The following is a 25,627-nucleotide window of genomic DNA, read 5'->3' on the forward strand; positions in this document are numbered from 1 at the left end:
TTGTGGAATCCAAATCAAGTTTTAAAAATCAGAACTTAATTTTGATTTGCTGTGAGCAAATTAAATTGCTCAACAATTATTTATGTTTCCAGAGTACTCACTCATTTAAACAACTACATTTTACATTTAGGTCTTCACTGGGATCTTCACCGCAGAAATGTTTCTCAAAATTATTGCTATGGATCCGTATTATTACTTTCAAGAAGGCTGGAATATTTTTGATGGTTTTATTGTGAGCCTTAGTTTAATGGAGCTTGGTTTGGCAAACGTGGAAGGATTATCAGTTCTCCGATCATTTCGACTGGTAAATTAACTAAGAACGTTCATAATATTTATTTTTATAATTTATTTAATCATCATTCTTAACATAGTAATAGTGTCAGGATTTTTTATAATTATAATATTATTTGAGTATTTTCTAAACAAACTGTTTTGCTTCACTAGTGGATTGTAATTCCTCCTTCATAATTGTTTTGATGACTAAAGTTTATTCAAATGAACAGTCAACGGTTCTCTCCTTTGTCATCAAATGGCAGCTTTAATGAGGAGGGAGAGGAGAAACACAGATAAATTCAAATCACATTAAAATATGTAGACAACTCAGCTGTGGTCTGTGTAACCATTTATAAGGTTTCATAGGGAATAAGATAGGCTTCTTCTTCTACCAAGAGCTTGGCAGTTATAGAACTCCTCTTTGCTCGCTTTGTCCCCATACAATCCAAAACGTAAGATAAGAGACTGTGTACAAAGAAGGGGGACAAGCAGACAGAAGTCCTCACACATTTGTGTCTTCATCCAGATCAGAAAGCTACCAAATGCACTCTCTGAGAAGAGTTGCTGGTATTATATCTTGTTATTTAAAAAATTGTCTTTCAGGCTGGGGATTTAGCTCAGTGGCACAGCACCTGCCTTGCAAATGCAAGGTCCTGAATTTGATCCCCGGTAACAAAATAAAAAGTTGTCTTTTATTTGATCTTCATAGTTCATAAATTCTTGAATCATTTACAATTAAAAGAAAAATACTTTGACGCATTTCTGTATGTTTTATTGTGGTATTACTTTGAGTTTGTTCTAACTTTTTATTTTCAGATACCAGAGGTCATATATATTCACTAAACCAGATTCCTATAGGTGATTTATCCTAATATTTATATCTCAAGATTTTATTGTGAAATCTATTTTGATTTGCTACTTTCAAAGTTCAAATTTAAAGTGAGACCCTTATACATATGATTTCTTTCTATAGTGCTCAAGAATAGTCATGAATCTAATTTTAAGCTAGAAGTATGCAGAAATAGAACAAATATTAGAAATGATTATATGGTGAATGACATAAGTTCTTTGAAAATTTTTCAGGATAATATGGTGCAGTTTAGGAAAATAGGGAGCATGACGTTAGACTCTTGCTTAGTGTGTCAGATGCTGGCATACATTATTCTCCGGGAATAAATTAAATACTTTGGTCCTTACATTCACACCTTTGGGTCACTTAGAAGACATTAAATAATGCACTATTCTCAGCCTGGAATTTACTGAAGCATCAGAAATAAAACACTGCTACTGTTTAACTGAAGGGGTTCTTTAGAGACCTGTGTGACCCAATACCAAGTGTCAACCACAATAGCAGAGAGACACTCATGCACACTAATGAGCAGATTAATTAAGTAAAAAAGTACACATTTTTACTTAAGTTCAAGTATTTCTCCTCCAAATATAATAAATCTGAGAATATGTCCTAATGTTACAATAAGCTATTGATACAGCTAGAGGAATCTAAACACTCAAAAAAATTAGTTCATTTTCTCTTATATTTTATGTAATTTAAATATTAATATCACTTACACTTGTGTGCTTCAGCATCATATTTCAAGTATAATGAAAAATGTATTTATTTTGGTCTTTTAAATAATGAGAACCTTTACTTTTCTGAAAATGTGTTTTTGCTAATTAATCACCATTAAACCTAAGTATTTTTGTTCCTTAATAAAGAGTTATAGTTCATATGCTTGTGTAGGATTCTGTAAAATTTGGAGGATCTTATAATTAATATGCCAATTCAAAAACTTTGTAATATTATGATTTAATTTACAAAATGGACAATTTCAGAATGAAAAATATCCTGGTAGTATCAATATCTGCTACATTTGCTGGATAATAGTTTGATACATAAATAATCCATCACTGTACAATGCAGATGATTACACTGTGGAGTTCAACTGTGAATAAAATAACGGATGTCTTAGAAATGCCAGTTATTAACAAGCCTTCTTGCTTTTTTTTTCAGCTCCGAGTGTTCAAGTTGGCAAAATCCTGGCCAACACTGAACATGCTGATAAAGATCATCGGCAATTCCGTGGGGGCTCTGGGTAACCTCACCTTGGTGTTGGCCATCATTGTCTTCATCTTTGCTGTGGTGGGCATGCAGCTCTTTGGCAAGAGCTACAAAGAATGTGTCTGCAAGATTTCCAATGACTGTGAACTTCCACGCTGGCACATGCATGACTTCTTCCACTCCTTCCTGATCGTGTTCCGCGTGCTGTGTGGAGAGTGGATAGAGACCATGTGGGACTGCATGGAGGTCGCTGGCCAAACCATGTGCCTTACTGTCTTCATGATGGTCATGGTGATTGGAAATCTAGTGGTATGTAATAAATTTTTTTTTCATTTTCAGTAAAAAATAATGTTATCATAAAGCAGCTTCAACTGAAGAACATTTTGTATGTTTTTTGGAAACTATTTTTGGATCTAGGTCATTTGCGACTCTATGTTTTATGATTGCAAGTGCCAGGCATGATTTAGACTTCTGTAATCCATACAAACTGTAAAGTGCCTCTTGCACTGAGGTTTTGTTCTTTGTTTTTACTCCTCTGTTTCATGGAGAGGAAGATCTCTTGCTTTTATCTTTCAGTTCTTGTACAGAAGTATGGAAGTATCACTAAGAATAGTTATTCACTTAGTATATAATTATTCTTTGAAAATGTTTTACATATGGGTTTCTTACAAAGTGAAGTTTAAAAAATTACTATCATCTCAATTCATTAAAATACATCAGTTATTTGGTACCTAGAAACTACAGTGTAAACCAATGTAAACCATGTCTCTATAAAATTAGCCTTGCCCAGAAGCACCATACTGAGTCTGAAATCATGGGAAAGATAATGGGAAGATAAATATGAGGAAGTGTCATGATATTTACTCAAACATAAATAAACAATAGTAAGACACTAACACATGTCCAAAATGTGAAAACAAAGTGCTGTCTGCCAAATTTACAAAATGGAAACATAGCTTTACAATAGCAAAAGTGATCATGGAAGTTTGTGTCAAAGAGTTTGGACTTGAAATATATTTAATTATATTGTAAGATTTAGCTTGCTATAAAGAAAGGTGACCATTCTAAACAAGAACACAAGACACTCAGTACTTAGGGAACAGAGAACAATAGAATTTGTGAAAAGAAGTGAAGCAGCCCTTATACTTTAAATAAAGGAACTAGACTACATTTTCAAATCAGCTCTCAAACCAGTGGAATAAAAAACAGACAAGTGTAACCAATATTTTAAGGCTACATATAACCTCAGACTGTATTTCCTTTCACATAAAAATAACCTTCAGTTCCCCAAAGGAAAGTAAATGGAGATAAAAAGACAAAAGATTTATCTTTTTATTTTTATTCAGTATCAGGCTTCAAACTCCTCTGCATTGGCTTAGATAATCCCGAAATTTATTTTTTATTCATTTTTTAAGGATTAAAATGAGGTCTTCATGCATGCTAAGTGAACTAGCATTAGCTCCTTTCCACACATGCCAGCTGCCTTACAGGGCTCCCACATACTGGCTTTGAGTAATCACTGCTGGGCCCGGTACACAGGCGAGAGAGAGGTGAAGTCACACACTGTGCTTCCTGAGGCCAGGATTTTTATGAGGATTTCTATGAGTCTTTTACAGGTTTAAGGCAGGTGTTCCTGAAAGTGAATGTGGTTTTTTGAAGACTGTTAGCTCTAGAACGAGTGGATACCATTTCCTCTGCCTATTAAGTGAAGGAAGAACAGCAACATACAGGAAGAATGGAAGGTTAAGGGGTTCTTCCCAAAGAGTAGAGAAACTATAAATATATGCTATAGATTTCAATTTGGGACCCAAAATGGAAATAGTAGTAACATTTTCCTTCCAGGAGACTAATTTGGCTTACTGAAATTATAAGAAAGGTGTATGTTCAGAGAATATTTACTTTTTCCTGGACAATGAAAATAACATTAAATAAAGTTGTTGATTTATAAATACATTATAGAAACAATTAGCAAATTAATAGTAAACTTTATATTGTTGACTGTAAGTATGACAAGAATTCAGAAAAGGGAAATATTGATAGCTGGGGATGTTGCTTAGTGGCAGAGTGCCTGCATAGTATGCACAAGGCACTGGGTTCAATCCCCAGCACTGCCAATAAATAAATGGATAAATAAGTAATAAATACATAAATAAATATATAAATGAATGGAAATATCAGTGATCACACACGGGGTATTATTTCTTCCTTTTTTCTCCAAATGTAACAGTTAAGAACAATTAAGATCTCAGAATTACACTATCAAAACAAAGTTACACCATCTCTATGTATTAACTATAGTCTTGGACAAGGCATATAAGGTATATAGAAGCCTTAGTTCTCTCATCTATAAAACAGTGAAAATCATAATTCCTATAAAACAGCAAGAATTATGATTCCTTTTTTATGGGTTGGTTGTGAGAATAAATTATAACTATATGAACTTTGTAAAATGTTTAGCACAAGGGCTGGTACTTACTGAGAGACTGGTAAAAAGCTGTTTTTACTGTTATAATTACCTGCTCTAGACCCTTCAAGCATGTTTCTGAACTAAAAGAATTCCCAATCTGCTGGCGAAGTTGTCTTTGTTTTAAAAACTCGATTCTGGCATCCTATTGCACAGTAGGGTGACTATAGTCAACAATTATGCATTGTATATTTCAGAAGAAATAAAAACATTTAAGGTAATGGATATGCTAATTACCCTGATTTGATCATTACATAGTGTATATCCAAACGTCACAGGCCAGGGGTTTAGCTCAGTTGCACTGCGCCTGCCTCGCAAGTGCAAGGTCCTGAGTTTGATCCCCAATACCAAAAACAAAACAAAACAAAAAAAACAGTCAAACAAAAAAAAATCACAATTGACCCTATTTATGTATATGTACAATTTTTTGTGTCAGATAAAATACAATAAAAAATGTATTCAATATTAGATATCACTGTGGGAGGATTAATTGATGTAGACCAAGTAAAATTTCCAAATAGACAAGATCAATACATTAATAAACCTTAGGAAATTAAAATTGAAAATAATGATCACATCACAATTCATTTTCTTATTATACAAAAGTAAAATTTAGCATTTAATTTTACTTACTTTATATCTCACGCAAATGAAAATTTCAAAGAAAAGTCACAAAAAACACATAAATAAGTCTTACTGTGATTATCAGAAGCTATGAAATAGCAATTGTTGTATGAACCAGTAAAGACTCTCAAAATTTCATTATTACTCAGTGGATCTTATATATTTTTACCTTCATCTTCATTGGTATTTTACTTAAACTCTTTCCCAGGATTTCTCTTTTGTATCAGTTACATTTTACATTTAGTCCTCTTTACATCTGTATGCTTCAATAATTAAGGGCTCATGGACACTGCCAATGAAATCCTGACAAAATTTTATAACAATATGCCCCTGGAAATGTCTTATTCATTAGTAAATTGCCGCTTTATAATCAGCACAGTGGCATTATTATCACTAGTCTTTTCACTTACTCATAGCAGTATGGCTTACTTTTGGAGATCCATGGCAATACATCAACTCTCCAATGTTTAATTCAATATTAACATTATTGTTTTATAACAACCATTTCTTTATAGTATTTCTGTTGTTTAAATATAAGGCCATGATTTCCTTAATCAAAATTTAAATGTTTGATCTAGCAACAAGTATATTTTTCTCTAATTTAGCAAGTTATTTAAATGAAAAATAATACAAAAGCATGACAATCAAATAATATTTAAATATATTCGGAAGTATATTTGTTTTAAGGGATAAAAGGTATTCATGTCCTAGGAAATAAGAGATGATAAAGCCAAAATGTGTAGCATTCCAAATAAAGCTTTTTTTTGCCTTTGTCATTGTACTGTTGTCTAGATTTCTCTTTGGAAGTTGAAATTAATATAGAAGTTCCATGCAACAATAGTGAGTTTATAATAACTAAAAAGGTAGTAGTGTGACACAGTATTATTTGATGTTGGCCAGGTATTTTTTTATTTCATTCACTATTTACTCAGGATATTTATTGTGGACTAAAAGAAATACCTAGCATAGAATAAGATATAAAAACAATTTTTAAAAACTTAAGAGATAAAAGCATTTAAGAATACAGAGCACCCTCATAACCTATTTTCCTGCTGTGTTCTAGGTTCTGAACCTCTTCCTGGCCTTGCTCCTGAGTTCCTTCAGTTCTGACAATCTTGCTGCCACTGATGATGATAATGAAATGAATAACCTACAGATTGCTGTGGGAAGGATGCAGAAAGGAATCGATTTTGTCAAAAGAAAGATACGTGAATTTATTCAGAGAGCCTTTGTCAGAAAGCAGAAAGCCTTAGATGAAATTAAACCCCTTGAAGATCTAAATAACAAAAAGGACAGCTGTATTTCTAACCATACTACTATTGAAATAGGCAAAGACCTCAACTATCTCAAAGATGGAAATGGAACAACCAGTGGGATAGGGAGCAGTGTAGAAAAATATGTCGTCGATGAAAGTGATTACATGTCATTTATAAACAACCCGAGCCTCACTGTGACTGTACCAATTGCTGTTGGAGAATCTGATTTTGAAAATTTAAATACTGAAGAGTTCAGCAGTGAGTCAGATATGGAAGAAAGCAAAGAGGTAGGGATTTTTGAATAAGGAGATATTTTGATATCATGTATTTCTGTTCCTTAAAACTATTAGATATTTTCAAATTGTATGTCTCCTTACTATAAGAAAATAGAAAATAATTGATACATATTCTGTGCCAAATAGGATTATAAAGTGATAATAGATTAAAATATATCTAGACAAATCATATGCTTATTCATATGTTCAAATAATCACTTTCTGAATTCTTGATAGTACAAATATGAATTTTCTAAGTATTTTTAAATAATTTTATATTTATGAAAAGCGCTTCAGTTTGTATGAACTTTATTTCTTATAATTCTCCTACAGTGGCAGTTTTTGTATGTAGGATTTTGTATGTACCAAAAAAACTTAATGGGAGATAGTTTCAATTCTCATCTTGTTACATTCTTGCCTCTTAAGAAATACTACATAAATTGTGATTTTATTTGGTTTTCCCAGACATATTAACTCATGGAAAGTCTGACTTGGGTCTTAGCTTGATGTTTGCTTCTAAGTTCTTGCTTCCTGAAGTATTTTAAGAAACAAAAGTTTACAATAAGGAATCAGGGTAAACATATTTTTAACTCTCCTTACCCCCATGCATGCAGTTTAAATAAACAGAAAGCCTTAATGCATTACAGATGTAAAATTGTAAGTTTATTAACTCAGTAAAATCTGAGTCTTGGTAATTTAAAGTATTCTTTGATTTATAAGAAATGTATGAGTACCAGGGTGTGTCTTTGGTTTGTTTTGTTTGTTATAAACTTGTAAGTTAATAAATTCTGAGCTGGAGGGAAAAACAAGAAAGAATTTTAAATCTTAATATGTAATTTCTTAACTGTATAAACATAAAAATGGGATTTGCAATAATTAAAGGTTGCATAAAGCAGCAAAAATAACACTCAAAAACAAAGCCTTACCCCTTTCTTATTTGAACTGTTTGAATGGAAGCTTAAGGCTTCTATCACTGTTCGTAGTCTAAAAATGATAGATGCACAGGGAGTATGAAGCACTGAAATATACAATTTAAGAAGTATAGCATCATCCCAATTATTATAGATTGAAGAGAGGTATATTTCAAAGAACAGCACTTTAGAATATTTCAGTCACTAGTCCTATATTTATTTGATAAAACTGCTAAAGTATATATTTTCTATTCTTCCTTATTGATAGGTACATAGTATTGCTAATTCAATGGTTAGGTAGAAATAGGTGCTAAACATGAAATTCAGGCAATGTTTAAAATGGATATTAAAAAGTAAGATACAAGTAACAGGACCATAGTTAACCAATGTCACAAAATAACTCATGAAATTTAATGGGGAAGTAGTAAAACCTTAGAGCCTTGGAATTAGGTAAACTCAAAGGTTTTACTGGTTGGATTTTTTTATTTTTTGGTTCTGGGGATTGAACCTAGAGCCTTGCACATACAAGGCAAGTGTTCTACCTCTAAGCTACATCCCCAGCCCATTAGTTGGACTTTCATTTAAAGATTGAATAATATCTTAAAATCTTTAAGATCTAAGATTAAAAATTGATAAGTATGCTTAGTTGGGTTATGCTCAAAGGGTAAGACCTACTTTTTCCTTTTGTATATTGCTAGGAGTGGAAGTCAGCATGTAAAAAATAGAACTGAGTCATTAGAATTTTAAGGTATATTCTCTTCTCATTATTTTGACATTATATCTAATACTGAGTATTTTACCTGTAGTAAAGAAAGTCAACTTTTGTTTTGAAATAGGTTTAGGGTTCAGGTATCATATAAACTAAGTGAATTGTAAAGAATCGAATGTAGAGGCCATCAGTCAGTTTAATCTTTTAGCTAAATTTTAGTGCTTTTTGAGGCTCAGTTAATGTGACATTCAGTCTTCCTAATTTTCAGAAATTTTGAAGCCTTGGGTTCTTCCATAGAGCACATGTTTAGCCTCACCTCAGACTATTGCATTTGACCTAATACATGTTCAGTAAAGTGGGATTATAGTAGGGAAATCCAGCCTTCTATTTCTCTTATTACTATTATAGTTTCTTATTTTTATTTTTTCTGTTGGAGTTAACCTTGTTTGAAATTAAGTGCTTCAAAATAATACTGTGGACACTATGGACTCAGTATGTATTTTGAAATTGGAAGCAGAGAATTGTTCTATCCATTGGATGTGGACAGAATTATTTTACTTAGTTTTAGAATACTTTTGGTATCATCCCACCCTTGTGTTGAGGTTTGTTATTTGGAGAAATTATTAATTATGGCTTTATATCAAACTTTATAGACAAATTTATAAATTAATAAATGATTAGATTCAGAGTCTAGGAAGGATCTACATCCATATCTACATCTATATTTATGTCTATATCTGTCTTGATCTTTCAGAATTTTACCTCGTAGTTCTACACTAGAAAATGATAGAAAATTGAAACAATTATCCAAGAATTTTAAATATTTCACTTGAAATACCCTCTTAGTGTCTGTTTTCTGGTCACTCTTGTTTGGTCATGTTTTAACTGATGGATTGGGATTTGTGCTGTTTACTATCATACATAGAATAGTTACAAATGATATGAGGCTTACTACTCTCTCATTCTAAATGAGTTCTAAAGTTAAAGTGTAGAACACTTTCTTTCAAAATGCTTAAATGATTTTCTTTTTATGGGATAAACTAATTGAAAGAACATAGGAGTTGTTGAGGGGTTTGAACTAAATCTTCTTTTATGTGGTTCTCTGTTAGCTTTCTGGAGGCTCTGTGAAGTATATAATATAAATTCATATCACAATCATGTACATTTTAACTCTTATTATGTGAAGTTGGCTGTGGTCAATTTAATTCCTTTTGTGATTTTGATGGACTCATTTGCCTTGTAGAGTTTTAAATAATGTTGAAGCCATGCTTGAATGATAATTTTTCAAAGTGAAATTGAGTAGTGTAATATGGTGACCTTCACTGCTTACCATTCTTACTTCTCACAGGGGTAAAAGTCAAGCTGGAGCCATCAAGAATGCAGCTCTGGTGTTTTTTTACCAGCCAGAGGCTCGTGCCACCACTTTTACCCAGGTTACCCAAGCAAGTTGTGTATATATATATATATATATATCTGTCTCTAAATATAATCAGTTTCTAAGTGACCTTTGACTGGCCTGCATGTCACTCAGCTATGTTCCTTGCCCATCCATTGGCAGTAAAATAAAAAACATGCACAGCTGCTATTATGCTGAGTCATATGAAGCATGGTCAGGCAAGTCTGACAACTCTAACTTTTAAAAAATATATATATTTAGTTGCTATTTTTGTTACATAGATTCTGAAAGAAATTATATTCAATGAAAAGTAAAAATGCATGCCTTTATGGATTATTTAATTTCTATTTAGTGTTAACAGAGTTTTAGATATACTAAGAATCTAGACAAAAGTAATTGCTCTTTGAAAAACTCTTGCAAAAACCTTTCTCTCCCCTGCTTTTTCTTTTTTTTCTTTTAAATATAATCCCAGTGTACCTTGGGGATAATTTTTTGTTCAGTGTCGTATTAAGTGTTTCTGAAGGGAAATCTGCAAGTTAAAGCAATCTGTTACTCATTTATAAACTTCCTGTGATATTTTCATGTGATAATAATGTAAATCATTGGAATGTTTATGTTTTGGCTGCTAGCATCATGGGTATAGTTTTTAATCTGCTTCATTTTGAGGAAGAGCATCATTTTCAGTCAGCAACTGACCGAAAGTATTTTGCAGTAAAAACATGATTCCCTTAGAGATTCTATTTGTATTTACTTCTAAAATTTTTAGTGTGAAAGAGAAGAAAATAAATTATTTTGTACAAAAGAAAATAAATAAGAGAAGATATACATCAATGTTTAGGTGATATGCTCATTCTGAAAACAAACCTGGAGGCCACTTTCTTCCTCCTCTCCTGGTGGCTCCTCTGTCCATTATGAGTGGGCAACCTCCTGGGAAACTTTGTTGGGAAAGATATTTAAATATATCATGTTCTTCTATTTCTACATAGGAAGGACATCATGAGACCATGTTCCTTTGATGTTTTTAACTTCCCTTATAATGACTATAGCAATAAGTATATCTATTTTGCGCACTTTCTTTAGTGGACCATTCACTATCTGATATTAAAATAACAAATATGTAAACCAAATTGTTCCATCCAATTTAATCATCCTCTTGAGAGTTGTTACTTTGTCAATAAGTTTCCTCTCCTTCTTCCGTTAAAACTATAAAATAACCCTAACATAAAATAGTATTTGGCTCTTTGAAAGAAGCAACAATGATGCCATTCTTGGAGTATTCTTTTATGTTTTGAATCAAAATGTTCTGTCACTGGTACTCCAGATTCATGAAAGATAAGACTTTATGTACTGGAGAAATGGTATCCTATAAAAGAGATACAAGATGTGTAAGTATTTCACACTTAAACACAGATACACATGAATATACACAAGGACTGGAGATAATTTTTGTCCTATTATGCATTATTTCTTCAGAAAAGCATGAGATTTTTAGGTACTTAAGATAATGCCTTGTTTTTCAAAGTTTCTTGGAAAGAGACGAGGTTCATTTGCTTATCTTCTGAATATCCCATTTTTCACATTCCTGTATAGAAATGTATTTGTGGGAAATGACACCCAAGCATATTATCTATCACTGTATCTAGGAAATTTAGCAGGAATTGGTTCAGGAATTGGTTCACTTTTTCTCAACTCTCAATTATTACACTTTCCAATTTTCTTTAAAACATCTCTGAATCTTCCTTAGGAAACATTATCCATTCCCTAAAAGAATATACTAAATTCCAATGCAGAGGACAGAAAGGGTACAAGAAGGTAGCTGGAAGATTTGTGTAAGCATTGGTGGGATGAATTCAATAGGAGCTCATCTTTGCTTTTTTTTTTTTTGGTACCAGGGATAGAACTTGGGACTTTGCACTTGCCAGGCAGGCAGTGGAACCACTGAGCTAAATCCCCGGCCTCATCTTTGCTTTTATCTCGGAGAATAAGCAGTCCTCATGGGAAAGGATTTTAGTGAAATAGTGATTAAGCAGCAGAAAGGGCTCTAAATATCTTTAATGTTAGGAAAAAATGGGCCAGAAATTGTCTTTTTTGTACTGATGTCTATTGAGGGATAAGACATCCTGACATAACCATTCTTTCTGCTACGGATTGAAGGTCCTCTGTATGTGGCTTAAATTTCTCATAATGTGTCCATTATAAAAACTAAAATGATTTTCTGAATAATATATGAGAATGATAGTTTTGATTTTACTATCAGTAAAAAGATCACATCAGCAATTCCTTTCATACATCATCTGTCACTTTAGTCTGAAGCCCAATCAAAATCAAGCAAGCTCATCCCTTCCATTCTTTTTTTTTTCTTTCTGAATTTTGGAGTCACTTTTTTTTTATTCATTCAGTTTATTGGTACATTTTGGGTATACAATATGATGACATTCATCATTGGGGATTTGTCCCTTTACGTGATACATCTTGGTTCTTATTTTTCCCCATTCCCCTGCCCTCCCTTCCAGCCCTCCACCCCTCCCTATTTACAAAGACTTTGCTTCTGTTTTTTCCTTTTCTCGTATTTATTCCTTTCCCTTCTTTCCTTTCCCCTACCTTCCATTCTTGCGTTAAGATCTTTTTCATGAAAAATGACCAAGCGTGCCTTCAGTGGTGGTTAGCAACAGTATACAGGAACAAAGGGCTGCCATTCTTATAAGCTAAAATAGTCAAGTGTGGAGTACTTCATATAACCTATATTTGAACTTCTTTCTTTTCAAAAATCCTACTTTTTTATTAAATTGCATTAAAACTTATCCTCTCCCCAAAATTTTGCACAATATTTACTAATTATATTTTCTTAAAAATGCTTCTTCACAATGAGAAATAAATCTCTTTGGGAAAAACTTAACAGAGAGTGTTTTCTCTCCCCTTTCCTGTTTATGATTAATGACTTAAAATAATTTATTTTCATTTATTTACTTTTGCTTTCTGAAGGAAGTACTGTTAGTTTGGCATATCATGCTTACCAATAATTTATCATTGATGCAGAAAATATAAAGTGTAGAATTTAAAAATACAAATGAAATATTGTATTTTGGTGTGTACTTGTTAGATTAAGAAAAATGTGACTTTGCTTGGCTAAAGTCATTGACTATAATTAATTTAGCACTTAGAAGAATCTCAGAAAACTTTGCTATACTGTCCTTTAATATGTTTCCATCTTACTATTAATAATAATATTTCTACTTGAAAGTAAATAGTTCCCACTGCTGTTCATAACAAGTAAAACTGGCTTTTCCTATCTAATCATTTTACTGTGCCGCCATTTGAGTATGCCCGTATTTTGTTAGGATTTAACTAGGCAAGGGTTATTCTAATAACATCATCCAGTCCACTTTTCTAGTTTCCTGATAAATAAGAATAGATGATAAAAAGAGAACCTAAACATCTAAATTTTAGCAAGGCTAAATATAGAACTTGTCAAACTGGGTCTACTGGTAGCCAGTTCATATTTTGATTTCTTATGTAGCACTTTCCAGTGAATGATGCCCAATTGGAGCATTTCCAGGCAACCTATATTTGAAAATTCTTAATTCTTGATAGTGCCATGGAGTGATTTATAATTGACAGTTCTATCAGTGAATCTGCACTGTAGTTAGGTTGAGCATAATTTTCACCTTATCTGAAACTGAAGAATTTTATATTCTTAATTTGATTAATCTTATTTTATGGTCTATTTTTATATTTTAGGTTCTTTATCCAATATATCAATAATATGTTATTTACCTTTTATGTGATTTAAAGAAGGATATTGTACTGGTATCAAAAAAGATTTTATTTTATTTTATTTATTTATGGGTTTTTTTTGGTACCAGAGATTAAACTCGAGTCCTTGCCAAAAAAGATTTTATAAATCAGAATTTCTTGCCTACATCTAAAGATTATAGTTTAAACTTTTTGTTCACAAAACACTCTATTGTGTGTTTACGTCTACATTAGTGCATACACGTAAGAGATATGATATAACTTGAATTAATTCTAAGGCTCATGAATACACAATATGAAAATCAACAATATCATATGCATTATCTTGAACCTACAATACTTAATTACATATCCAGTCTACTAAAATTTTAAATTGATGAAGGTTGAATTTACTTGTGAGTCATCAAAGAAATTCCCTGGAGATCCTGGCAGATTGGGGCGCAGATGACCTAGAGTTCTACCACTAATTCACTGTGACTGTGATGAGATGGTTAACCCACAGTTCTTTATCTAAAGAGATATTGGATGGGCTTATTTTAAGCATTAATATACAGCTTAGTTTTTTGTCATTTGCCAATTAAGTACCAGAAATGTAAAAATGTTCAAGTAATACATGTGACAGGTATGGTGCTGTTCCTCTTCAGAGAAAGATGAGAAAGGATGAGATTACCTCTCTTTAAATTCACCTCTAAAACTATAGATTCATGTAGATAGAGTAGGAAGAGAGAAAACAATGTCAAAGAATTCAGTTTTCTTGACACCTGAATTAAACTATAGTTTATTTCATAGACTTATCTTGGGCTTATTTACTGGTCATCTGGTTTTATAATTCAGAATCTGAAAGGATTTGTTTCATTCTGAAATTAAGAGAGGATATTATTTGTTTTATCTTGCACGTGAAACTATGTATCAAACCAGAGGTGTTTAAAGTACTTATTGGTTGAGTAAGTGTCTGGCATTTCATCCACTTACTCAACAAACATATATTAAAAACAAACTTTGGCGATAGATGCTAGGGATACAATGATGTTAAAAACCTGATCTTTGCTCAAAAAAACCCTTAAACCTGTACAGATATGTCTTCTAGAAACACAAGATACATTTAAGTTACACTTTTATAAAAGTAATAACCTGACTGTTAAATAAATAGAAGTATTTGGCTTCAGGAAAAAAATGTATCTATTAGTTTTATATAAGAATTAAGGAAGTGCTCTAAACTGAAAGGGAACAATGTTTGTTCTATTTTTAACATGATTTAAATTAAGGAAAACACGAAAGTGCTTTCATCCTTAGAATTTCCAGAGATGAAGCCTAAAAAGTAATTTTTAAAAAACTTCTAGCTGGTTCTCATTATAAACTAAATATGAAAAACTGATTAATATTCTCTAATTTTAACCTGGGGTCAAACTATTGGGTAAAGTGTTAATTTGAACTGTATAAGAAAATAGATGCATTATCTAGCAATTTGTTCATTCATTCAGTATTTAATGAGAAGCATATTGGCTATGGAGAGTCTGCTTCTTGGTATTGAACTATGTTTATCCACAAGACCTGGAGAACATGGTTTCTGCCCCAAATGTTCAAATGACCAACAAGCATGTTAGAGAGATAAAAATTTGTCTGAAACAATTTGACCCATACTTTATCAAATGTCACAATGCATTTTAAACTATAAAACTATCTAGGGTACATATTGCAGGGTGAAGATAGGAGAAAAGAAGAAGCCCACATTTGTTGGGAAAAAATTATAAAGGGAGAAAGCATGATTGTTTGCAAAATAGCAAAGAAAGGAATGGTTGTGGTGATGCAAGTCTTCCCAAAGTCATTTGAAGTCGTAACAACCCAGCTAATTGGCAACAAAGCAATGAATTGGTAATACAGAGATCTTATGAAGATGAGAGCATTTTCATTCAACATTTCCTGTAGTACATTGGTGGCTGTTCCCAGTCCCTACCGAGGCCAATCTTCATTCTATTATGAAGCCTCTCATTCATTTCTGCACTCAGCTTTTCATTTTTTATTGAGCACTTGCAACATACTCAACATTGATATAGGCTCTGATTCCATTATTTGAAAATACCAGGCTAAGTATGTGGATAACCCTGAATACGGATTCTTACTTTTCCCTTGGACTCAAGAATTCCCTCATCTTGTGTTTTCGATGTGATCCTATTTCTTAAAAAGAATATTTTCCATTACTTTTGTGTGCTGTTTGCTAGGTCAGATGTGACTAAGCTTCAATTTGTCTGATTAACTGTGTTACATTTGAACATCTTGCAAAGGACAAGATCTATATTATCAGGTCCCTAATATGTAATAGCTTCCTGTGAGTTATATGGATTGAAATGAGAGAATATTTTAATAATTAATTTTGCAATTACATGCATAGAAAATCAACTTTACTTATTTACAAAAGAGTCTAACTTAAGGGGAAAAGATAAGAAATGTGAATCTTGACAACAAAAAAATATTTGTAATAAATCTCCATACTTTGAAGCTTCATTTTAGAATAAAACATATTAAAATTTTATTTTTAATAACAGTATTTTGATTATTTATTATTGTAATATAACTACTGAGTAGAAAATTTCCAATCTTCAAGTACATTATAATATATAACTGTTTTGGAAAACTTTAAAACTAATCATAAAATTAACTTTAAGGCATGAGTATTTAATGTTTATGCATCTGCCATTGATATTGTTAAATTGCCTAAAGCAAAATCATTTTCTTTTTTTTTTAGCAAAATCATTTTCAATCTTATATACATCAGATATAAATAGTTTTACATCAAGACAACTATGCTAAGCAAATATTTTAAACAAAACTAGTTTCATAATATAAAGGAGCCAATTCTTAGGGAAAAAATCTGTAAGATCCTTAGCCCAAATATGAGTAGTATCTTTCTAGTACTAACTATGGATTCATTTTATTCTAATTTAACAAAGTTCGGTGTGCATTTTATCATGTGCTTACCTCATCTTCTTTATAAAGTAGCTCTTTCAGCTCAACCATTTCCTAATGTTATGCACTAATGGTAATAACATTGTAACAGGTTTGAGAATGCTGTGGCCCAAACTACTCTGATTCCACGTGGCACTCACACCTGGCCCTACATTATTTCTATAGAATTTTTAAGACTAGGTTTAAGACTGGGATCTCCTCATTTCTGCTGATCCCAAGAATGGCCTGACTGGGCTAAAGTTTATTGCATCTCAAGACTTAAGTTCACTTCTTTGTACTGCACTTTTCTTTTGATGATATTTGGTTTAACCTAAAGGAAACAAATAGCAAACAAAGATTCATTTCTACCTGTACTAACAGGACAGGTAAGAGTGCCAGAGTAACAAGTAGTTTCCAAATGCACAGTGAATCACAGGAGTGCATTGGCCAAAGAGAATGCGAAGTATCAGCTCTTGCTATACATCTAACAATGTGCTGTTCTTTTGGAATTAGAAAATTATAGAATATATTTAATAACAACCAATAGCATATGTTTTCATGTCAATGAAAAGTGGATAAATTTAGATTGTTGCTGTGTATTTGCACTTGATCAAATCTTTTCTGCATTTGACATGAAAATACATTTGTGCAGCTTTTGTTGGTTGGGTCACAATTTTAGAATAAAACAAACTATAACATTTGCAAACTAATTTACAAAAGCAAGATTACTGTGTAACTCTGGCAGCTTACATATGCTTTCTGCAGCACTTTATTTCAGAATCTGTATACATAGGCTTTACCACAAATTATTTCAGTTCTTGGCATCATGGTTAAAAAAAGCTATATTAGAGTGCTGCATCTAATCTTGTGACCCCCCACCTCTACTAAAGCAGATTGGCATTATATTTAAGCTATTCTTAAATTACAGATGAAGAAAATGCATACAGATGACTGGGGGGCACACTTTATAAATTTTAATATTGTATTAAAGGAAATACTTAAAATATTTTCTGTGGGATTGATTTTCAGAAGTTGAATGCAACTAGTTCATCTGAGGGGAGCACAGTTGATATAGGAGCTCCCGCAGAGGGAGAACAGCCTGAGGTTGAGCCAGAAGAATCCCTAGAACCTGAAGCCTGTTTTACAGAAGGTAAGTGAAGTAGCAGGACAGGTGGCCATTGATCCCCTTCATCCTCTCTCATCCATCCATCCTCTCTCTCTCTCTCTCTCTCTGTCATCTATATCTGTCTATCTAACCAGTGTTTATTTATTGGCTAATGTTGATTTTTCCTATCTCAAAACTAAAGCAACATTAAAAAATATATGATTATGTAACTAGGTAGTTTAAATTTTTTAGATCCTGTTCAGCTCTAAGAAATTCTGATAGTTGGTTTTTCTTTGGCCTTCTAAAACAAGAAAGAAAGCCAAATCATTAGGTTTAAAAAATAAAAGAAAGTGAAAGAAGTTGTTATGTATTATTTTCTTGGAGTACAGTGAGTACTAATTGATTAATGTACATTTAAATCTATCCTTGAGTAACAGTTCTCATTATAATCAAGGTCAAATATTTTTTATTATTTCTGAACAAAGTTAACAGATGATAAAATTCTGAAATATATTACAAGTTATAGGATGCTAGCAACATGTCATTGAGAAATCCTGAAAGGATTTTCTGAGGAATGTTAAAATTCTGTTATTTGAGGGATGAATCATTATCTATTGTAATAATAATGCTAATTTGTCAAGTCATATGAAACCTTTTACTCTGAGCTGCTTTTCTGCTCTTGATTCCTAATTCTTTCTGTGCAACTCTGAGACTTTCCCAAGTTTTGCTTATATCAGTTTCTTTATTCTTACATTTTCATGTCCTCGATATGATTTTTATGTATCTTTCAAGATCTAGCCCCAAGTCCACTTGATCTACAAAGTTAAGAAATTATATGCATTGATGAACACTTATAAAACTTTATTTTGTGATAATTATTGCTCCTATAATTATAGAATTTATAGACAGATCATCCCTATGTAAACGGTACATTCTTTGAAGGCAATGCTGTTTTAGAGTTATAGTATTATCCTTTTTCTAATACAATTCTTTTAATATAGGCTTGAAGAGCCTTCAATCTAGTATTTCATAAGTTTCACAAAGATGATTATTAATTATTACTGGTAATGCAACCTACATAGCAAATAATGGTGAAGTAGGGATATAATTCCAGAAATTTTATTTAAAGAAATATGAAATATTTCATAAATCAATTTGCTTGTGATAAGATGGGAAATATTTATATTACAACATTAAATGGGGCCGGGGATTTAGCTCAGTGATTTCGTCTCCTGCTGTGCAGGCGCAAGGACCCAAGTTTGATCCCCGGTACAAAAAAAAAACCAAAAAAAAACCATTAAGTGAACAAATAAGAATTAAAATTACAACTTCTCTGTTGAGTGGAATTATAGGATAAAAGTGGGATGGAAATATAACTTTTGATAGTTTTTTCTGTTTTTATATTTTATATGTTTTATAATGTAAAAATCTAGTAAGATAGTCCAATGGAAATAAAATATATTTCTTTTAAATGAATGATAAAAATATATATTATTTTAATGTGTGGAGGTAGAAGTTATCTTGAAAAATAGTTATTGGGCAGGGAATTTAGCTCAGTGGTGCTGCCGCCTGCCTTGCAAGCACAAGGACCCGCGTTAGATCCCCAGTACCAAATAAATAAATAAATAAATAAATAAAGTTATTGGCAATGTATTATAAAGCAATAATGTAGATGAATGTTCCACCAACATAAATATTTATAATCAAAGGGTATTTTCACTTATTCTCATGTATTTTAGACTGTGTACGCAAGTTCAAGTGTTGTCAGATAAGCATAGAAGAAGGCAAAGGTAAACTCTGGTGGAATGTGAGAAAAACGTGCTATAAGATAGTGGAGCACAACTGGTTTGAAACTTTCATTGTCTTCATGATTCTTGTCAGCAGTGGGGCTCTGGTAGGTGAAACATAATCTGCTCCTTCACCTTTTACCTGAAATCCTTTCCCTTTCCCTGCAGTGAATCTCATATTACCCATTTTTAAAAGAAGGTGCTTGTGATTGAAAGAAAAAATGTGTGATATTTTTAGCACAGAGTGAGAAGCCCAATCAATAGAAACCTTTACTGCTTTGTCTTGAGTTGTCCTTAGGTGGACTCAAACTTAGACACAGTATGGTGAAAGCATTACAAACCTAATTTATGTCTGGTTTCATTTAATGGAATAATCAATTTGGTCGAAATTCTGATTAATATAATGAGAATAGTGCAACCAATTTTCTCATTTGCTAATACAAGTGTGATAGCATTTCTCTTGTTTTTTTCCATCACTAGAATGTTCAGTGTGCTGGTTTCATTAGGAGGACACCTACATTGTATCTGGAAGCATCTAAGTCTGCTGCTGAATTGACTGAGAACCTAGCATCCTGCTAAGTACTCAGAATAAAGAGGATTAGATTGCATTTTAATGCCAAAGAGAGAGTAAAATACGAAGCCTTGTCAGCAACTGGTGCCGTTGGCAACACAGTTCAGTCACCACAGTTCAGTCACCACAGGGCCCTGACCCTCTGGCTTCTGACGGGCCTCCAGCTCAGTGGGAAGCTGAGCTCCAAGGCCTTGAGGCCCTAGATGACTTTGCTTTCTAAAAATTAAAACAAACAAACAAAACTTTGTTTCTCTTGTCCTTGAGCCAAGCCACCAGGTCACCCTCATAATTTTTCCCATGAAAACACTGAGTTAGATAAATAATCTTTTGTTTTTACAAGGCACAGGAGCTTCTGCAAATGAGCTTTTCCCAAGAACTGTGCAAAATAATGGCAAAGGATCTTTCAAACATATACCATACCCACTGGGGAAGAGAACGAAGGACAAAGAGAGGCAGAGAGACAGGGAGACAAAGATAGGGAAAGAAGAAGGAGGAAGCGGAGGAAGGAAAAGGAGGGGGAGGAGAGGGAAGAGGAAGAGGATGTATTTTTCTTTCTCCCAGGCAGAGTGAACTTCCTAACGTCTACTTGCTTTACTGGGAGGAAACATTCCAGTGACTACTGAACAAAGCAGATCCACTCCCAAATGATAGTTTGCCTTCTGCTTTAGAAAGACTAGCTGGCAGTCTTTCAAAAATTTTAAGCTCTTGGGCAGGGGCTTTAGCTCAGTGGTTCCGCTGCCTGCCTCCGCAAGCGCAAGGTCCTGAGTTCTATCCCTGGTACCAAAAAAAAAAAAATGTACAAAAATTTTAAGCTCTTTTTGGTTATTTTAATTCTCAAATTAGATTTAAAAATTATGAGAGTTCTTTGATGGACTAAATACCTAGTTAATAGTTCTTTGTATATAGATAACTATAAACCAAGATGCAGCCACTAGAAACACTAAGCCTTCCAGCCTTATTTACTTGATAAGAAGCTTTTAAAGACTTTTTAAAGATATAAATTAGGGACAATTAAATTAACAGAATTTTTTTTTACTCTCAGGCCTTTGAAGATATCTATATTGAGCAGCGAAAAACCATTAAGACCATGTTAGAATATGCCGACAAGGTTTTCACTTACATATTCATCCTGGAAATGCTTCTAAAGTGGGTTGCATATGGTTTTCAAGTGTATTTTACCAATGCCTGGTGCTGGCTAGACTTTCTGATTGTTGATGTGAGTATTCTACAGTTTCTGCTTTCATTCCTCAGCAGCAAGTGGTAGGTGATAATTCTAGCAATCGTGGATGGCACGTAGTAGGTGTTCAGTAAACACTGTATCAGTCCAAATATAAATGATATGTTCTTCTTTCCCAGTGATAGGATGCCCAAGCATTGCTTGCCAATTTTAATGCATATACTTTCCAAGATCTAGTCGTCAAATGCCACTTTATTATAATTATTGATTTAGTTTTAAGTCTGTATTTGAAACCCAAAGTTATGCAAGGTAATACATTAATTTAGAAATTTTGCTATTTCACTCTCTCATTCACAAACTAATAGCACAGGCATCTTTGACACCAAAGTGTCAAATTAGTTTCAATTATTACCTTTGTTTTCGCTGTAGCTAGCTTGTTGAGAAGTAACTGTCACACAGACTACTAATTACAAGAAAAAATTCAAAGTCCCAAAAGCAAGAGAACACCACTTGATTTTGGATCATTATAGAAACAGATTAGCTACTAACCAGTTATTTAAAGGTTTTATCAAATAACACTGGTTTTTAAAAAAGTAAATTCGAGTACCAGAATGCAGACAGGTTTTTAATAGTTAAATATTAAACCAATTAATAGTAAATATAACATGTGTAGGATGCATGCAGAATTGCATTGAAAGTCTTTTAGAGGAAAAACCCCTGAAAATTATATTTAAAAACATATATGTCTGAACATTACAAAACTATAACCATTCTTTTATTTGTATAATTGAATTGTGAATGATACTGTTTCCTTTTGCTAGTTTGTATGTGGTTATTATAGGTGACAGATTGACAATAACATGTCTTATATTTAATATAGTAATGTAAGAATACAGGCATTAAGTCAGCACTACTCTATTTGAGTATAAAGAAATTCTTAAGAAAAAATTAGTTTTCCTGCAGCTTGTACTCATGTTACCTAATATATGCTAGTATCTAGTATTTTAGATTTAAGAAAACTCATGATTATATATCAAACTGATCAATACTTTGCTTTAAATCTAATATGTTCATTACTCATTTGTTCAAATATGAATAAATTTTTTTTTTATTTTTCTGATCCTAAAGGAACCTGTAGTCTACCAGTAAGAGCAGATATGTATGCAGGAAGATCTTGACACCTGTGCTAGAAGTGATGTTGGCTTTCCTTGAGAACAGGGGCAGGGCTTGCTGAGAAGGTGCAGTGTGAGCTAGAGTTTGAGGGATGAGAAGACCGGCAGGTCCCAGTGAGAGGGATACTGATGTGTTCAAACACTGACCCATGAGGTACAGGGATGGTTTCAGGGACAAGAAGTGGTCCTTGAAGGTAAACATCAAGGGGTGAGGTCATACATCTGTAATTGGATGGTAAAGTAGGAAAGTTAGAGAAGAGTTTGAAGAAGCCAAAATGATATCTAAAAGAAATTTGGATTTCTGATTTAGTAAAGAGGAAGCAACTGAAGAATTACTGACAGGGAAGCAACAAGACCAGTTTGCTCTTTTAGAGAGAGAAGTTGATGGGGGCGTGAGTGATGTAACAGAAAGGGAATTATTTAGAAATCAAAAGACCAATTAGCAGATTGTTGCAGTGTCCTAAAAAGGTTGAAATGTATTTCCTTTTCATATGTACCTACACAAACTACATATTTTACCAGGTCTGTTGATTAGCTGGCAAATACTGCCTGTGTTTAGAATATTTTTCATATGTCTAACTTTTATCTTTCATCTTTAATGTATGCTTATCTCTTTTTGGTTCTGTCTTCAGAGAAGGTAAAGTACCACAGGTCCTCATATCTTCTAATAGAGAAAAGCTTTCAATTCATAATGATTTAGTTACTTGATTTTTCAGTTGTCTATGGAGAGGAGACTTATAAAGCCTAAAGCTTTAGATTTTAGGAAAACTATACAAAAGTACTTAAAATAAAATTTCAAACCTCAGGGTTTTTTTTTTCTTTCTAAATTTAGAGGTTTCACTTTCAGATTGCATATGCAAAATTAGCTTAAAGGAATAAAGGTTTTTGCAACAATTTTTTATATGCTGCACTTATTTTTCTTAAAAATATATATTTCAAATATCTATTAAAACCGTACTTTTAAAAGCTATTTCACATTTATTTATGTTTATTTGCTTTTGAAATTCTGAGACACTGTAAGACAAAGTATCTTTTCTTAGCTTATATAATTTTAATGAATTTTCTGCATATTTTCATGAGAAATCAAACATTTCTCTGACACTTATGACAGTTTTTCTTTTCCTTTTTTAACTGAGATTTTAGAATTTTTATCAGTTGCATTAGTCATCACATGAATGACTAAAGCAAACAGTGTTATTGTAATTTTATAGTTTTTCACTAATTTTATTTGATACTTCTCAAAATGTGGCTAATAGAGCAGCATTAACAATCTTACATAGGAACTTGAAGAAATGCAAATTCTCAAGACATATCCAAAACCTACTAAATCATATTCTACCAGCTCCCTTTGGGTGATTTTGAAACTCCTTGAAGTTGGATAAATACTGGTTTATTGCATCGAGGAAGGTCGAATTATAGACATTTTTCTCTATAAGTTAGAAAATTGCGTTGCTTTTTCTGTGTAGGTCTCACTGGTCAGCTTAACTGCAAATGCCCTGGGCTACTCAGAACTTGGTGCCATCAAATCCCTTAGGACACTCAGAGCTCTGAGGCCACTGAGAGCCTTATCCCGATTCGAAGGAATGAGGGTAAGAGCCAATGCTTAAGAGAGTGTGGAAATTATAATTGAGAAGAGCCTGACATTTCGTATCAAGAAATGACAAATCCTTGGAGAATTTGTACCTTCTGCATCCACCCTGACATAACCAATCAAATCATTAGTACTGATCAGATGCAGAACTCAGTCCTTGATCACTTCTAACAGCCTAGATTTTTACTTTGTAGGAAATCTCTTTTTCTTTTTTTCCCATTAACTTTATTGGTACATTTTAGGTATAAAATACAGTTACATTCATCATTGGGATCTTGTACATTTACATGACTATCTTGGTTCTTACCTTTTTTCCCCTTCCCTTGCCCTCCCTTCACCCCCTCCACCCTTCCCTATTTGCAAAGACCTTGTTTCCATTTTTTATCCTCTTCTCATATTTTTTCCTTTCCCTTTTTTCCCTTCCCCTACCCCTCACAATTCCCCTGCTCTTTTAGACCTTTTCTTCCTGTTACACAATATCAATTATACATTTTTTAAATTACAATATTAAGATCTAGGATACATTACCACAGATTTTACAGAATTTCACAGGATATAGAAAGCATATTACAAAAAACTTTTTTGAAATAAATTTGACAACTTCTAAGAAGTACCTTGGAAGACAAATTAATGAAACTAACTCTGGAGGAAATATAAAATTTGAATAGCACCTATTAAAGAAAGTATATTCCTAGCTTGAAAACCTACCTATATGACAACAGCAGGCTCATAAACATTTTAACTGATAAATTATATCAAACAATTAAAGCAGAAAAAAGAAGGAACACTTCTCCCCTCATTTTAGGAACACAACATTGTGCTAATCCTAAAACTGGATAAAGATAATAGAAGAAAAAAGTATGAACATAGATAGAAATTTGTTTAACAAAACAAACTATTGGAAGTCAGATCTGGAAGTATGTAGAAAGTGGTTTTGTTATAGGGATGGCAGTGTTGGTTCAGAGAAAGCATTGTATCTTCTCCGTTTATATAAGGCATTCTCGCTGGAAGTATGGAGTACATGTCTTTAATCTGTTGAGAAGTTTCTGTTCTACTTCTAGGCTCCTGATAGCTTTTACCATGAACAGCTATAGAATTTAGTCCAATACTTTTTCTCCAACTAGTGACAGGATCATATGGCTTTTTCCTTTCCTCTGTTTAAATGATGACTTTTGGGGGTGGATCTTCCAATGCTGAACCAACACTGCCATCCCTATAACAAAACCACTTTCTACATCCTGCCAGATCTGTGGGAAATCTCTTATGTTGTGTCAGCTGCTGGTCTGAATCAAGATTATTTCTCTTCATTCCATTTATAAGTGTGCAGGAAAATCTACTTGCTGTAGTTTAAGACTACCAAATCATTACTCATCATTTCTTCATTGCTCTGTATGATGTATTTTAAGCCTTTTAAAGTCTGAATCTGGCCTTTTAGTTTTCAAACATAGGCTATCTAAAAAGAAGGTCAGATGTGGAAAGCTGATACTCAGAAAGGTGGTACAAAGGAACAGGGAGGAATCTGTACTGACGTGTGTCATTCCCCGAGGCACAGAGCTTAGGA

At 32.8% G+C, this 25,627-nt stretch overlaps 1 protein-coding gene across 6 annotated transcripts in view; it reads left to right on the forward strand.

The window, feature by feature from the left end:
• Scn2a (sodium voltage-gated channel alpha subunit 2) overlaps window positions 1–25,627 on the forward strand; it is a 144,012-nt gene that overhangs the window by 82,853 nt on the left and 35,532 nt on the right. For all 6 annotated transcript variants that reach the window (XM_087199763.1, XM_087199749.1, XM_087199746.1 and 3 more), the window contains 7 exons: window positions 131–304; window positions 2,285–2,641; window positions 6,484–6,963; window positions 17,693–17,813; window positions 19,508–19,662; window positions 21,169–21,342; window positions 23,942–24,064. In XM_087199763.1, coding sequence (XP_087055889.1) covers window positions 131–304; window positions 2,285–2,641; window positions 6,484–6,963; window positions 17,693–17,813; window positions 19,508–19,662; window positions 21,169–21,342; window positions 23,942–24,064 — 1,584 coding nt within the window. The remainder of the gene's footprint in view (window positions 1–130; window positions 305–2,284; window positions 2,642–6,483; window positions 6,964–17,692; window positions 17,814–19,507; window positions 19,663–21,168; window positions 21,343–23,941; window positions 24,065–25,627) is intronic.

The sequence above is a fragment of the Heterocephalus glaber genome, unplaced genomic scaffold, assembly GCF_053883595.1.
Source record: "Heterocephalus glaber isolate CG9 unplaced genomic scaffold, H.glaber_assembly_v1.0 deba00000347, whole genome shotgun sequence".
Classification (NCBI taxonomy): Eukaryota; Metazoa; Chordata; class Mammalia; order Rodentia; family Bathyergidae; genus Heterocephalus; species Heterocephalus glaber.